The 15,018-nt window shown below is 38.4% G+C and overlaps 1 protein-coding gene across 1 annotated transcript in view; it reads right to left on the bottom strand.

Moving 5' to 3' along the window:
• Window positions 1–12,085: 12,085 nt before the first annotated feature.
• LOC126474149 (endoplasmic reticulum resident protein 44) overlaps window positions 12,086–15,018 on the bottom strand; it is a 90,137-nt gene continuing 87,204 nt past the window's right edge. The window contains exon 7 of the mRNA XM_050101608.1: window positions 12,086–14,976. Within this exon, the coding sequence (XP_049957565.1) occupies window positions 14,612–14,976 (365 nt within the window). The 3' untranslated portion in view covers window positions 12,086–14,611. The remainder of the gene's footprint in view (window positions 14,977–15,018) is intronic.

Raw genomic sequence — 15,018 nt, 5'->3', positions numbered from 1 at the left:
TGTTTCACTTGATTTTACCACCTCATAGTACATGACGCTGAGCTCGTCCCACCAAATGCAGAGCATGAATTTGGAGCCATGAATATTTGGTTTGGCTGTTGACATGGAACTATGGCTGGGATATCCCCTTGATTTTTTGCATTTAGGCTTATCATAATGAACCCATTTTTCATCCCTGGTCACAATGCGATGCAGAAATCCCTTCCGTTTTTGCATCTGAAGCAACTGTTCACAAACACACACACGCTGTTCAATGTCTCTTGGTTTCAGCTCACACGGGACCCCAAGTTCCTTCTTTCTGAATCATGCCCATAGCCTTGAGATGTTTTGAAATGGCTTGCTGTGTCACTCCCACTAATCGTGCCAGTTCTTCTTGAGCTTGACTCGAGTCTTCACTCAGCAATGTCTCCAATTATGCATCTTTGAAAACATTCTCTCTTCCACCACTATGCTGGTCTATGAAGTTAAAATCACCGTTCTTGAAGTGTTGAAACCACTCACGACACGTTCTTTCACTAATAGCATCCTAACCATACGTACTTGAGAGCATTTGATGAGACTCAGCCGCTATTTTCTTCATATTGAAACAAAACAAATGACAAGAATTAGGCTCATAAACTGACATTTTCAATCAAGAACAACTTTATGATGCAGACACAAATCGACTAATGTTTGAATGAGGTTACGTTGACCGAGGTCTAAGCTAACTGCCTGATGTCAGCGACCTGTTTCTTTTGACCGCTACTTATTGTTGTCACCACCTATCGGCAAATGGCGGAAGCAAAGTTGTACACCTTGTACTTACATGCTACAAAAGATACTGTAGTATTTTAAGAAAAGACACACAAATGTGAGGATCTATGAACACTGTGTGGCTTCAGTGATTTAACACCTGAGAAGTTAAAAGTAGTGAAGCAACAGTTTTCATCCACATCAGCACAAGGAATTTGTTGAACTGCACGCAGTAGCTGAGTTGTGCCATTACACGTCGTACCAAAAACAATAGCTGGCCTCTGGATCACGGGGTCCCGGGTTCGATTCCTAGCGAGGTTGGGGATTTTCTCTGCCGGGGATTGGGTGTTTTTGTTGTCCTCATTTCATCATCATTTGCTAAAGTGGTGAGATTGGACTGTGTAAAGACAGAATTTATATGAGCACTGATAACTGCACAGTTGAGCGCCCCACAAACCAAACATTAAATGGTTGGCATCCTTGTATGACCACTGAGAACTCAATGTGAGGACAATCCCAGATAGGTATCTGGTGTCATACACTGAGGACTTTGCACACAGTATACAGGGCAAATGCATCTTTTCTACCATTGATTTAGTGTGTACTTGTTATCAAATATCTGACACACCTGAAGATATAGACAAACTGACATTACTACTCCGTTCAACCTCTTCAAATCCATGAGAAAGTTGTTCGCACTCTTCGACGCCACACACACATTCCAATCTTTCATGGGTGAAATAACACCTAATTTTGATTTCTGTTATGAATATATTGATTAATTTTGACAACTTTTGTTTTGGAATCTAGCAACAGATAGCAGATACACCACTGATGCCCGAGGAATTTGGCCACCTCAAGAGAAAGTGGAATCCATACTCAAATACCCATGGTTGGTCACAGTCTGGGAATTGTGATGATTTCTTGGTATAATAAATTTCTACCAACATTCTGTATGTAATTATGCACAGTCGAAAGCTCCATTAAACGACTTGTTGCGAGGTGCTCTGAAACTGAAGGATGAAATCTTGTGGATCATCGAGGCTGAAGCAGCTTTCAAAAAAGTGGGAACTGCCATCACTGAAAGTACAATGTTAGTGCACCCGGTCACTCAGGCCTCCATCATGTTGATGGTAGATGTGTCAGCAACAGTTATAGGTGCCCTAATACAGCAACAAATAGAGTAGTGTTGGCAACTTCTTGCACTTCTCAGTCAAAATCTTTCACCAGCACAAGGCTGGTTTACGTATGATCGTGAGCTTTATGCGGTATATGCTGCTGTAAAAAGGTTTCACCATATGCTCAAAGGGCAGCAGTTTACTTTGAGTACCAACCACAAACCACTGACATTTGCTTTTCTTCAGAAGCCAGGCAAGGCATCACCATGACAGCTATACCACTTAGTTTATATCAGTAAATTTACAAAAAATGGTTCAAATGGCTCTAAGCACTATAGGATTTAACAGCTGAGGTCATCAGTCCCCTAAACTTCGAACTACTTAAACCTAACCTAACCTAACCTAAGGACATCACACACATGCATGCCCAAGGCAGGATTCAAACCTGCGACTGTAGCAGCTGCGTGGTTCCGGACTGAAGCGCCTAGAACGGCTCGGCCACCACGGCTGGCAGTCAGTTTACAAAGAATGTTATCCACAAACAGGGTGAGTTGAATATTCCAGTGGATGCTCTCTCTCATGTCAAAATGCTCACAACTGCAATTGACTACAAAGTCCTTGGGTGGTCATAACATTGTGATCCAGATTCATGTGCCCTACTTGAGCAGCCAACAGGCCTCCAACACATCTGGGGAATATTGCAAACATACAGAAGTAATGTGATGTTTCAATGGCAAGGACATAACAGTTTGTTCTCCTGCAGTTTTGACCGATCAAAAATACCTGTTTGAACCAATGAACTGGCACACCTCTGTTGCTTCAGATACCACCATACTACCAACTATAGTCTGTCGGTAAACTGAAGAGTGAGCGAGCGAGTCCCCACTCTGCCAACCCAGCTACGTCACAGGGCGCTTCTACACGCTGTTTCACAACGTAGTACCGGCCCTGCCACGGTGCGCACTTTAAATCTGTGGCGACGCTGTGTACAGATAAGTCTCGGCTGCGTTTCTTTTTAGATAAATGCATTAAGACCATAAGGAAAACAAAAAATGATAGCTTCTTCCGAAACACAACATTATAGAGTAAATATTATTAACATAGGAACGGAAGTCAGGATTATACTACAGAGAACCGAATGCCTGTTCATGTGAATGTATGTCCCTCTATTGCTATTCATCAAACGAACCCCATATAACGCAATCAGTCTATAGAATTTAAGGCCTGTTCTTACTTTGTGTTTCTACCAAGAGGTGTTGTTGTTGTTGTGGTCTTCAGTCCTGAGACTGGTTTGATGCAGCTCTCCATGTTAATCTATCCTGTGCAAGCTCCTTCATCTCCCAGTACCTACATCCTTCTGAATCTGCTTAGTGTATTCATCTACCAAGAGGTAGAAGTTTTCTTTGAAGGACTGCATTGAAACTTAACAATTCTTGCAACACAAAGAGTGTTTAAAAAGTAAGTAGAAACTAATAATTTTGTGTGTTGTATTAGTCCAATTTGCACTACTTTTTTGTCACTGTCTTTGTAAACACGCCTCTAAAGTATGTGTACAATGTTATCCATATTGGGTGTTTACTCTGTTGTCAGCTGTCAGAAAGCTTACATGTGTTTTGGTACCATCAACAATTATTTGTTTTGTATAAAATAAATTAAAGAATCTGTATTAAATTTTGTTATAAGAATGGAATAAAGTGTATGAAATTTTTAGAAATGGTAAATATTGCTTTTAGTGAGCCTGTTACGAGTAAACCAAGGGCAGACAAGTGGTATAAACATTTCAAAGCAGGCCTTATAGGACAACGGTTTTACAAGCATGGATGAGATTAAAAATGCACAGTTAAGAGACATATAAACTGTCCCGAAGAAACAGCTCCTGAAGTGTTTCGGGAATTGGAAAAAGCATTGGCATAAGTGTATAGTATGTAATGGGGAACATTTTGAAGAGGATAACATTGCTGTAGATTAACAAATAAAGTTCTTACAAAAAATAAAAATGAATATGTGAAAGCACCTCGAACGTCAGGCTTTTTGCTTAGAAGTCCAGAATCGGTGTACATGTTTCGAACGAAATTTCAGTAGTGCTTAGAATAGGTATTGCGCACATGTTTTAAGCAATATGTCTTAGAATCAGGTGAATAATGACCGAGATACAGATTTAGTGTTCCATAAGCATCAAAGGTTTCAAGCGATTTTGAAGCTGTCTGTAACGATGGGTTTCCTCCCAAAATTATTAAGTTTTCCTTCGTGGTGATCCCAGTAAACCATGCGGCTTATTTTTCCGTTCCTTACTTATGTGTTCTATTGGGTGAGGCTGATGTTTGCATGGATTCCACCCATTTCATTGGGACTGGTAATATTAGCCAACAGTTCTTTTTGGGCCGCCTCTTTAATACACGCTGTAATAACATTAGAGACAATCGAACGCTTGTTACCCCGCAAATACCTCCACTTCTTCATATTCTGCCTATTTTCTTGCAATGCTACATGATTATCCATCACTTTCGGATATCGAAGTACATCAGTAAGTATACAAAGTTAACACACTGACACTGACAGCTTAGATCCCACGAACAGAAATGACGTATATCACTGCACGCCAATCTACACCGCTAGACCAATAACGGGCAACAGATTTTGGGTGCCCCTGTAGGCCGGTGGCAGCGTTCTTCCGGTAAAGGCCACTTGCCCCACCAAAAGCGCTGCTCGCTCTTGAGTTTACAGACAGACTATAACACCCAGGTAGTAATGGGGTGGTGAAGCAGTGGCATTGGACACTGAACTTTTCCCTAATGTTTCACAGTACTTAATGGTATCTGTCCTGCTGCTGGTGCTACTAGGAATATGTGCAAACCTAGTGAGGTTGCACTATGGTTAGCCCACTGGACTTGCATTCAGGAGGACAAAGGTTCAAACCCGATTCAGGCCTTCCTGATTTAGGTATTCCATGATCTCCATAAATCACTTCAGGCATATACTGGGATGGTTTCTTTGAAAGGGCACAGCCGATTTCCTTTCCTGCTCTTCCCTAATCTGAGCCAATGCTCCGCCTCTAATGCCCTCATTGTCGAACGGACATTAATTAGTAATCTCCTCCTACAATGTGCAGCCATTAGACCGGACAATGGAACCTCTGCAACAGAGTTCATATGTTGTGAAGCTCTCAGACTCCCTGTAGAATTTTTTGAGCAGAAACATGCACCTTCTCCAAGAGAGCATTTGTTCCTACTGCAGTAAGTCAAGTATCATGTGACTGAGGTGGGACAAGGGTACCAGCCTGCTATTAACCTAATTGGATGTGGGATACTTCCTAAGAACACGTCCAGTCTGGCAGGTACAATGGCCCCAGTCATTTTTTCACCACATAATTTGATCTGTTACTGGGGCGCCTACATGAATTCCAGAAATGGCATGTTAACACATTCATGGCTATCTGAGCAGGTCAAGTGAGTAATAATACATTGTGATATTTCACTATTAGCTAGTGTACCCAGAGGCACATGGAATTTGCTTTTGCTTGTGTCTATGATATGTGCGATCTTGAGTGCAAAGAGGGCAAGACATATTTTGCACAAGTAAAATTCATACTTTTTTATTTATTTATTTATTGTATTACTTTAGTTTTTTTTGTGTCAACACTACCAGCACAACTTTACTTTTGCAAGCATCCTCAAAAAAATTAGAAAAGGTAATAATTATACAAGTGGCTCCTTAACCATCTGACTACAAATAATTGCAGACAGGCACAATGAAAAGACTGTTACAGATCACAGGTTTCAGTTAAAGCCATTTTCAGCAAAGAAAAAACACACACATTCACATAAGCAAGCACACCTCATGCACACATGACCACTACCGTCAGCGGCACTGACCGGAATGTGACTGTCACATTAATTGCAATCTGGAGAAGGGTGGAGAATGGGGAGTGATACTAGGGTATGGATGGGAGAGGGAGGGGGGGGGGGGGGGAGGAGCATTGCCTGGTGAGGTGTGTGGGGACTAGAGACTGCCAGGTGCAGTATAAGGAGGGAAAAATGAGGAGCAGAAAAGGAGAGGAGCAGAAAAGGTGAGAGCAGAAAAGGAGAGGAGGAGGGAAGGGGAAAGGATGGATGAGTACATTGGCACAGTGTAGCACACAAAGAGAGTGAGGTAATGTGAAAAGGGAGCAGTTGATAGGACAAGTGAGCAGAAACTGTTAGGTAGAGGGTGTGGGAGCAGTAGGTTACTATAGGATAATTTTGTGAGCAGAGGTGGCGTACGGGTAGCTCCAACCTGCACAGTTCAGAAAAACTGGTGGTGGAGGGGAGGATCCCATTGACCCCGTTTGTGAAGAAGCCATTTAAATAAGGCATGTTATGGCCTGCTGCACAGGGTGGTCTACTTTGCTCCTGGCCACAGTTTGGTGAAGACCGTTTCAGCCTGATGGACAGTTAGTTGGTAGTCATACCCATATAAAAATCTGTGCAATAGTGGTAACAGTCTTTTTGTTGTGTCTATCTGCAACTCAACAGGTCATCCTTACTGTGAACAGCAACGTATCCTTTTCCTGATATTGATGATTACAAATAATATATTGTCAAAGTCACTGTCATTGTCAAAGTGACTCTTATATATACTGATGGCAGACTGTTAATTGAGCATTCGCACTACGTATGCCTACAAACAGACAGTGTGTGCATCCGATACCATTGTTCGTTTCAACAATAAATAATATAAAGTCGGATACTTTTTGAATAGCCCCTGTACTTAAGACCATTACAATGTTAAGTACCGGCATTAAATGAAAACTGTGCACAACAGCAATACTCAATAAATCCTCTAGAAATTAACTGTTGTCCAGGATCAGCAACTAAAACATGATCTATTAAGTGTAATACACAGAAATGAGTTGAGGGTTTCACTGCAGCCTCATAGCCACTGTACACTAAATAATCAAGCCTCAGGAGTAAATGAGAGGTTGACAGAATTCAGGAATATGACACTGTTGTCACCTATGCCTCATTGGTGCAAGATATGGTACTTCATGAATTAGCAAGTGATCCAGTGCTCAGCAAGATGATTTCTTCCCCCGATCTTGCAGCTAGCAACTGGAACACTGGAGTCTCTCTCATTAGCTTACAGATAATTTGCCATTGATACAGTGATGTACCTGTTCTAGGCTGGCTGCTTAATGGTCAGACAGCCTTCTTTGGTTCAATGAGCCTTTACAGATTGTGGGGCATAGGTGGGTTTGAAATTCAAATCGCCATATGCTCAGCCCACGAGGCTGCCACAGCAAGTGCAGTGTCTCCTTTTGCACTGTATTGCTCATCTTACTAATTGGCCCACGGGTGTAGTGGGAAGTATGCTGCATCAAAATGACATTTGATGTAAAAATTATATACTCACCAGCCATTCAATATCCAATACTGGATATTCAGACTTCTGCTGCACTATAGTCTGCATCTAAATTTCTCTTGTATGTGTCCTAATGTAAAGCACCTGCGTTTGTTCAGGCACAGTAAGGAGATGGACTAAGCAGATGTTTTGTGGTCACTGTTATTTATACTAACTGTTTGACACAAAAACAATTCAGGAAATACCTGCATCACTTTATCCTGAGGCAGCAGACTACTACTTTGAAGATATGATGTCCATACCAGCAGTAAATTATCTCAAATACTACCTGCTACTAAATGAATGCAAGTGCTATTTCTTTATCACTCATATGTTACATCTATATTCCCAACCATACATTCCATATTATTACTGACAAAAGCATACAACTTTAGAAGCTAACAACACAGCTTAGTCTTTAACCTTGATGCTCTGGGCATCAGCTCTTCCCTTCTCTTGACAAGTGATATGACTGTTATTGCAAACAAAGGAAACTCCGGCAATCTTAACTGATGGTTGGAATGATCTTCACTGTGAACACCCATGTTTGAAGTTATATTTTTTAGATGATTACTCTGATTGAAGTTGATATGCAATAATAAAAAGGTTTCAAATTTACACAAACAGTACTGTTATTTGCAACACTTGTTGTGGGTTGTGGTACACAAATTTCCTGATGGAGTGCGTCATCATGACAATTGTCATGCCCGGTGAGCTTCTGTGGTCTACAATTAATCTCCTCCTCATGGAATAACTGCTGCATCCAGGTGGTGTCTCCAAGTGCAGAATTACAGATCTGCTGCAACCACTCTTGTTCTCACGATGTGCAAAAGAACAGAAAAATTACGCACACAATATATGCTCCAAAATCAAACACATTCTGAAAGAGCAATATGCTTGCCCAAATCATGACTATCCTTCATCAGTTAAGTTAGAGGGAATAAAATGTCACTTTCTCTGAAGGTCACACCTCATCTACCACCTCCCATTAGTTTTTCTTTTATTCTTCCCTGATCTGGAATTCAGCAAATATATTTCTTGGGCCACCTATCCATTTGTCTCACTACATGTCCTCCACCCTTTCATTTTCAGTCCTCTTACACTGGAATCCCCACGCAATTTGTTTGTTTTTCTATCTTTAAAAGTAATTCCTCGCATGCTTAGTTGCTTGTTGAGGAACCCTAACATTTTAGAACAGTTTTTACATTTGCATTTGCCATTATTTAAAAGGGTAGAAAAAACTTACACAGAACTTTCCTTTTGACACACTCCAGAAGCTTACTTTTGGGAACCCTACTTTGTTTAGTACAGGCACTAAACGTCATTTCTACTCTTATGTTTACTTTCCTGTCCATCATGTTGGCATCTTCAAATTCCCTAAATACAAAAACTCTTAGACTACTTCTATGACTTCAATGTACATTCGTACAATTTTTTGTTCTCAATGTGTTAATAGTGTTTTATTTTACTCTTATTATAATTGGCTTTCCACACTATTCTCAAACTTGATCTATAAGGGGCGACCAAAAAGTCTCCATTCAAAGGCTTTAGAGTCCAGAATCAATGTGACAATTACGTAAAATTGCCTGAACATTGAGGCAATCATCCCAGCAATGTACCAGGTTGAAGATGTGCGTTTGGCAAAAAAAAGTGTGTCCTGCTGCGTCAAGTGGTTCATAACTTCCCGCTGCCCACCTCGTCTGGCACGAAACGTCAACCTTTCATGGCCTTTTTTTAACGGATTGTAGGCATGATAATCACATGGGGAGAGATCAGGACTATAGGGCAGGTGCTTGAGTGTGTCACACTGGTTCGTGACTGATGAAGGTGGCCTCCCAGATCGGCCAGCATCTTTTGCCAAATCGTGATCAGCACAGAACTTGCGCACTTGGTTATTTTCAACAGACGTGCTGTCCCATTCACATTCTTTATTCTCCAGTGGATGCCTGCTGGTGTTTGTCCTTTGACCGAAAAAAAAAAAGCACATTGGTTCCTGTCTAGGTGCATTTGCTAATAACATTGCCACAGTTCATGTTTCCACTTTTACTGCACACACACACAAAAAGAGACATGAATGCCACAATATCCTGTTGCCTACATGTTGGTACTTGTATACCTGCATTGAAGTTGTACTACATTGCATACACACTGCAGCAACAATGCCCTCAAATGGAAACCTTTTCATTGTCCCTCACATTAAGGTCTTCCATCAGCTTTTGTGCACTAAAGGCATGTAGTATGTCAACAGCATATAAAAAGTGTTTCAGATTCATTCCAAGAACACACATTTCTTCATCACTTTCCCTGTTTGAACATGTGGATCTACATCCAAAGTTGTTAATCATTGCCTTAGCAGCACAATTTCCTGCTGCTTTTCAGTAAGATGCTTAAATCAAGGTCCCTCAGGAAAAAAATTACTAAATTTGTACTTGCAGGATAGATATGTTTCCCTGGACTAATAACCAGTTTCTAATAATAAACTGCAAAAACTGGAAATGAACATTTCCCTTGTGACAATTTTATTTAAACTACTCTATCCTACAAACTGTTGGCCTTGAAACAGTGGGGTGCCTTGTATGTCTCAAAGATACAGATAACCAGACTATAGGAGCAACCAATTAAGAGGGATATCTGTTGAGGGGACAGAGTAATATATGGTTGTATTTTCTGAGGATATGCAACTCTATTGTATGCTAAAATATTCCAGAGGTAAAATAACTACCTTTTCAGATATCTGGATGTAGACTACTCAGGGGGTTGTTGTCACCAAAAAAACAAATCTGGCATTCTAAAGAGTGGAGCATGGAATGTTAGATCCATTGACCAGGTAGGCAGATATGAGAATTTAAGAATAGAAATTAACAGGTTGAAGTTAGATATAGCAGAGTTTAAAAAAGTGCAGTGACAAGAAGAAGAGGCCTTCTTGTCAGTAAGTAAAGGGTTATCAACATATCATCAAATACAGGTAAAGCAGGAGTTGGTCAGAAAACAGGAATGTGGGCAAGTTACTATGAACAGCATATTGAATGCATTATCGCAGATGAAAGAGTGCACAACCCAACACCCACTAAATTACTACAAGTCTATAATTCTACTAGTTCCACAGATGAAGAGACTGAAAAATATATGATGAGACATAGTGAATTACTCCGATCATTACAGGAGGTGAGCATTTAATTATCATGGGGAACTTCAATTTGATAGTGGAAAAGGAAGGAAAGAAAAAAAGGAGGGAAATGCAGATTGTGAGAAAGGAATAAAAGGGGATGCTAAGTGGTAGAATTTTACACAGAGTGTATTTAATCATCGCAGACACTTGGTTTAGGTGCCATAAGAGACTGGTGTACACGTGGAAGAGGTGGGGCGATGGTGAAAGTTTCAGTAGGACAGGTAATGTGAACTCCGATCATGATTTATTTCTTAACAACTGGAGACACTACTGCAAAAAGGCAGGGAATCAAGAAGATGGGCATTAGGCAACAATTAACTAAAATGGAGGAAATGGGTAGCTTCGAGAGATGAAGTAGCCAATATGACAGGTACGCAAAAGGACAAGACCCAGTGGAAATCTTTTGATAAAACATGAGATGCTGAATTTAGCTGACAGGTGAAAATATCAAATTGCGGAATTGAAGTGGACCACTGCTACTTTTTTTGTGAGTCCATCAACAATATTACATAGATTTTGTCTCATAATTTATTAGTTTTCTAGATTGAATTTTTCTTGATAGAATTTTTATATAATTTTAAATTTCATATGCACATTCTGATTTTTTTAGTTTATTTTTCATTTTCACAATTAAAATATTTCATTTTCCTGATGGGGCTGTCAGTAGAGAGATATATAAAGGTAAGTGTAATGATACAATATTCTCCAGAAGTACACATTTCAAGCACTTTGAATGAGATTGAACTGATACAGTATAAAATATTAAACATGTTATTTTTAAAAGTGGTCATTTTTTCATTTATTATAAATGTACTGGTTTTCTTCACTTTTCCTGTATACAAAATCATGTCGAAATGACAATTCAAATTTCTACTATTTTTTTATGAATCATTACAGTTATGGCAAACTGCCAGTAATTGTAGTGGAAATGCCACTGGTATTTCAATTAAAAGTCCATGTTCATTATGATCTACATCTTGGAAAATATAATGATATAAAAGAAGAAAGAAAGTAACTGTTGTGAAATTATATAAAAAGACTATAATTTTGTTTAAAATGGAGATGTGGAGGGAGGGAAGGAGGGGAGCGGGGGGAGGGAGAGACTCTTCATCTCCATTTTAACCAAAGAGCACTCGCTCTCCCTACAACACACACACACACACACACACACACACACACACACACACACACACACACACACACACACACACGAAAAATATTGACTGCATCATAGAGAGTGTCCATCTAATAATTATTAAGAACGACCCATTAAAATTATCTGCTGTTATATATATCACTGCAAAGAACTCAAAGTTCGCAAAAATGCTTATGAGAAGCACAGTAAGCTTTCCAAAATAACAATATTTCACTTGTCACTGTAACTGTGCATAGTTAATAAATGTAGATTCGTAGTGATCTCTAATGCTGAAAGTTACTAGTCGACTTTTACACACTGGATAGCACTGCATATTAAATTACAATGATACAGCAGATGTAACAACATTATAGATAGGTAACACTTTTTACCAGCATAGACAGCAACATTATTCACCTGAGAATTTTTGCAATATAATGGTGTAAAACTTGTTACATGGTGCAAGCAAATTAAGAATGATGACATACACTTTGTAACCGATGTTTATACTCAGCATATTCTCAGACAGAGTAATAACCTGAACATTAAATGCACTTTTCGAATTAAATTCCTGTCTCAAAATCATTATAGCTTTTAACAAACAGTTCCTTTCTTTTTTTTTTTTAATTTTCTAGGGCTACGAGCCTCACATTACTATTTACCCTGCTTTGTTCACTTTTGGCAGAAGTATCACATTGTACATATATTATGAACCAGCCTGGTAAGTGGCATGTAATACATCTGTGGGCTCGCTCACATAAATAAGCTCAATGCACAGAAACGAGCAAATAAAAAACTGCTAACTTGACTTTAAGTACAAAACATTCCATTATTCTACAACATTTTTTGTAAGGAAAGTCCTTTTTTTTCAGAAATCTCAGTGTTAGACTGTCATCTATTCTCAAAGGCATATGTATTGTTTCTCATCATAATTAGTGCAAAACATAAAACAGCTTTTTAAACATCTGAGATGTATAACTTCAATGTAACAATATAGCGGAGATGCTGAGTCGCGATATTCCAAATTTTTTTTTATAAGGTACATTTTTTAAATGGATACATGTTACGGCCAAATCACGAAATGTAGGACCAAATGTGCCATAATTAAATCAGAGAACCGACAGATACTGCATACTTACATAAACAGAACAATTTGTAGATCACGACACTTCGTTAGAGCTGATACATTATATTACATGAACTAATTATCAATTTGGTTCAAGGAGTGAAAATAAGGCAACTCTTATTCAGAATGAATAACTTAGTAAGTTACTGTAATTTTTCTGTAATAGCCAAGAAAAGTATAAAGTTGTCAATATTGTGCCAACTAAATTTTCAGTTTAATACTCTCTTAAAACAAAAAATACTCTTATAATGCAAGCAAAAGAAAATATGTACCTATATTAAAAGGGCTACCTATTAATACTGATTTCAATGTTTTTATGATTATACACATCATTCACACTTCTACACAACTAATTTCTAAAGATACTGAAATCTAACATGAACAACTGTACATTTTTATTCATTCACTTTATTTACATCTAGATGGAAAAATATATTTTATACATTTCTCTTCTAAGGTCACACAATTTTTAAACAAATTGTGTTGTTGCTTCCCATTGTTGATAATGCATCAAACTGCACAAACATTCCCACATCTTCCCAGCGAAGAAAAGTGATTCATACTCTTTAACAGTTACAATCATATACAGTTCTTTTTATTTTGATGTGTTTCCTTAACATGTACACATGTACGTTATCTCATCTTATGTCGGAGAAATAGATTACGGAAACATAGACCTCATTTTCAGATTTTAGTGAAGGGAAATGTACCATATTCAATCTCAAGGGTTGCTGCTGTTGTGTGACCACCATGAAAGGAAGGAAAATAATGATGATGATATTATTATTATTATTATTATTATTAATGACAGGCAGTCAAGTAAATAATTTTTGTTTTAGATCAACTGGTTTCCTAAACTGCAGCTCTCAATTAACTGAACAGTTAATAGTATTAGTATATAAATCCAAAACACACACATTGAATTTTTCAGTAATATTTTTACAGTACTTCAAGTAACTTTATTTATCTGCATCAGATGTGTGTGAACTAAAAACACTACAATTTGTTATATACAGTTACAGTGAATTAGAAGCGGCCAGCGGCTGCCCTTTCCTTTGCTCTGAATTGGCGACATGTATTTTTCTTTCCTTCCCTTCAATATTTGCAGTATTTACTCAGCATCACCCTGCAGTTGTTCAACAAAACACACACTGCACCATACAACATTTATGAAATCAAAATATTACAAATTTAGACTATTAATTTTTCAACAAAGTGAATTACTGATAACCATTTCTATACAACAAGCTCTACGTAATAACATATAAAAGTACAATAAATTATGGAAATGAAAAAAACAATCATTGCACAAGCGGACAGCAATCACTCAATTATAACAACACTCAAGAGTAACCAGTTAGTGAAACTGACTACATCCTCAATCTGTGGCAAATTTCATTCAGACAAATCCACTATGCTGACTCAGTTCCGTATTTTACTACACAATCCATCAGTATTTAGCAGGCATGTATCTAAATTGAAACCAATAGCCACTAAATGCGAGGTCAAAATGACACAAATTCATTTTATGCACATTGAATCTGGAGAAATCATATCAGTGTTACTCTTGGGGACAAAAAGAATTACAAGTTTAAGGTCAGGATCATTGTCTCTGTTTGGTGGCCAACCCCATTTACAACACACCAAGTAAGACATATGCCAATTTACCAATGTATACATTTAATTTAAATATTCACAAGTGTCAAGTGCTAAGAGACACCAACATGGTTCTTAGCTGTGATGTGATTACATCCATGTTCAACAATATGTAAACAAAATCTAAAACACTGTCTGAGGGTTACTTTTTTAACACAAAATAAAATTAAGGTTCAATATCCAATAGTTCACTCATTTATTGGCTGTAGCATTTTCAGTTCTGTTGTCTCCACTTACCAGGCTTGACAAAGTTTCAATCATTCACTCACATTTAAAATTGTGTTCATCACTACAATGCTTTACAATTCATCTCTTAACAGAGTATAACGGTTTTTAGATGGTGCTAGCTTCTTAAAGGTTGATTCTGGTGGTGTTGTAGGTTTCTTGCTGGTTGTGCTACTGCTTCCACTACTGCCATCAACTCGTGGTGGGTCAGTTACAGGATCGGGTCCATAATGGAACTCTCTATGCAGTTTCCCCGTATGCAAGTCATTTAGAAACTGTTTTAACTTTCCTGGTCTTTCCATGTCTTTGATGTCTGGGAATAGGTACATATGTTTAAAACTGTCAATTGCTATTAAGGGCAGGTCACTTAACGTTTTACCTAGATGATGTAGTGGATGAGTAAATTTTACTCCATCGGCTGTCAAGAAGTTGATGGAATCTGAAATTTTGTAACAACAAGTAATTAATAGGCAAGACGAGA

The sequence above is a fragment of the Schistocerca serialis genome, chromosome 1 (genome assembly GCF_023864345.2).
Source record: "Schistocerca serialis cubense isolate TAMUIC-IGC-003099 chromosome 1, iqSchSeri2.2, whole genome shotgun sequence".
Classification (NCBI taxonomy): domain Eukaryota; kingdom Metazoa; phylum Arthropoda; class Insecta; order Orthoptera; family Acrididae; genus Schistocerca; species Schistocerca serialis.
Note: the sequence above shows the minus strand (reverse complement) of the source record. Positions and strands in the feature narration are given on the sequence as shown.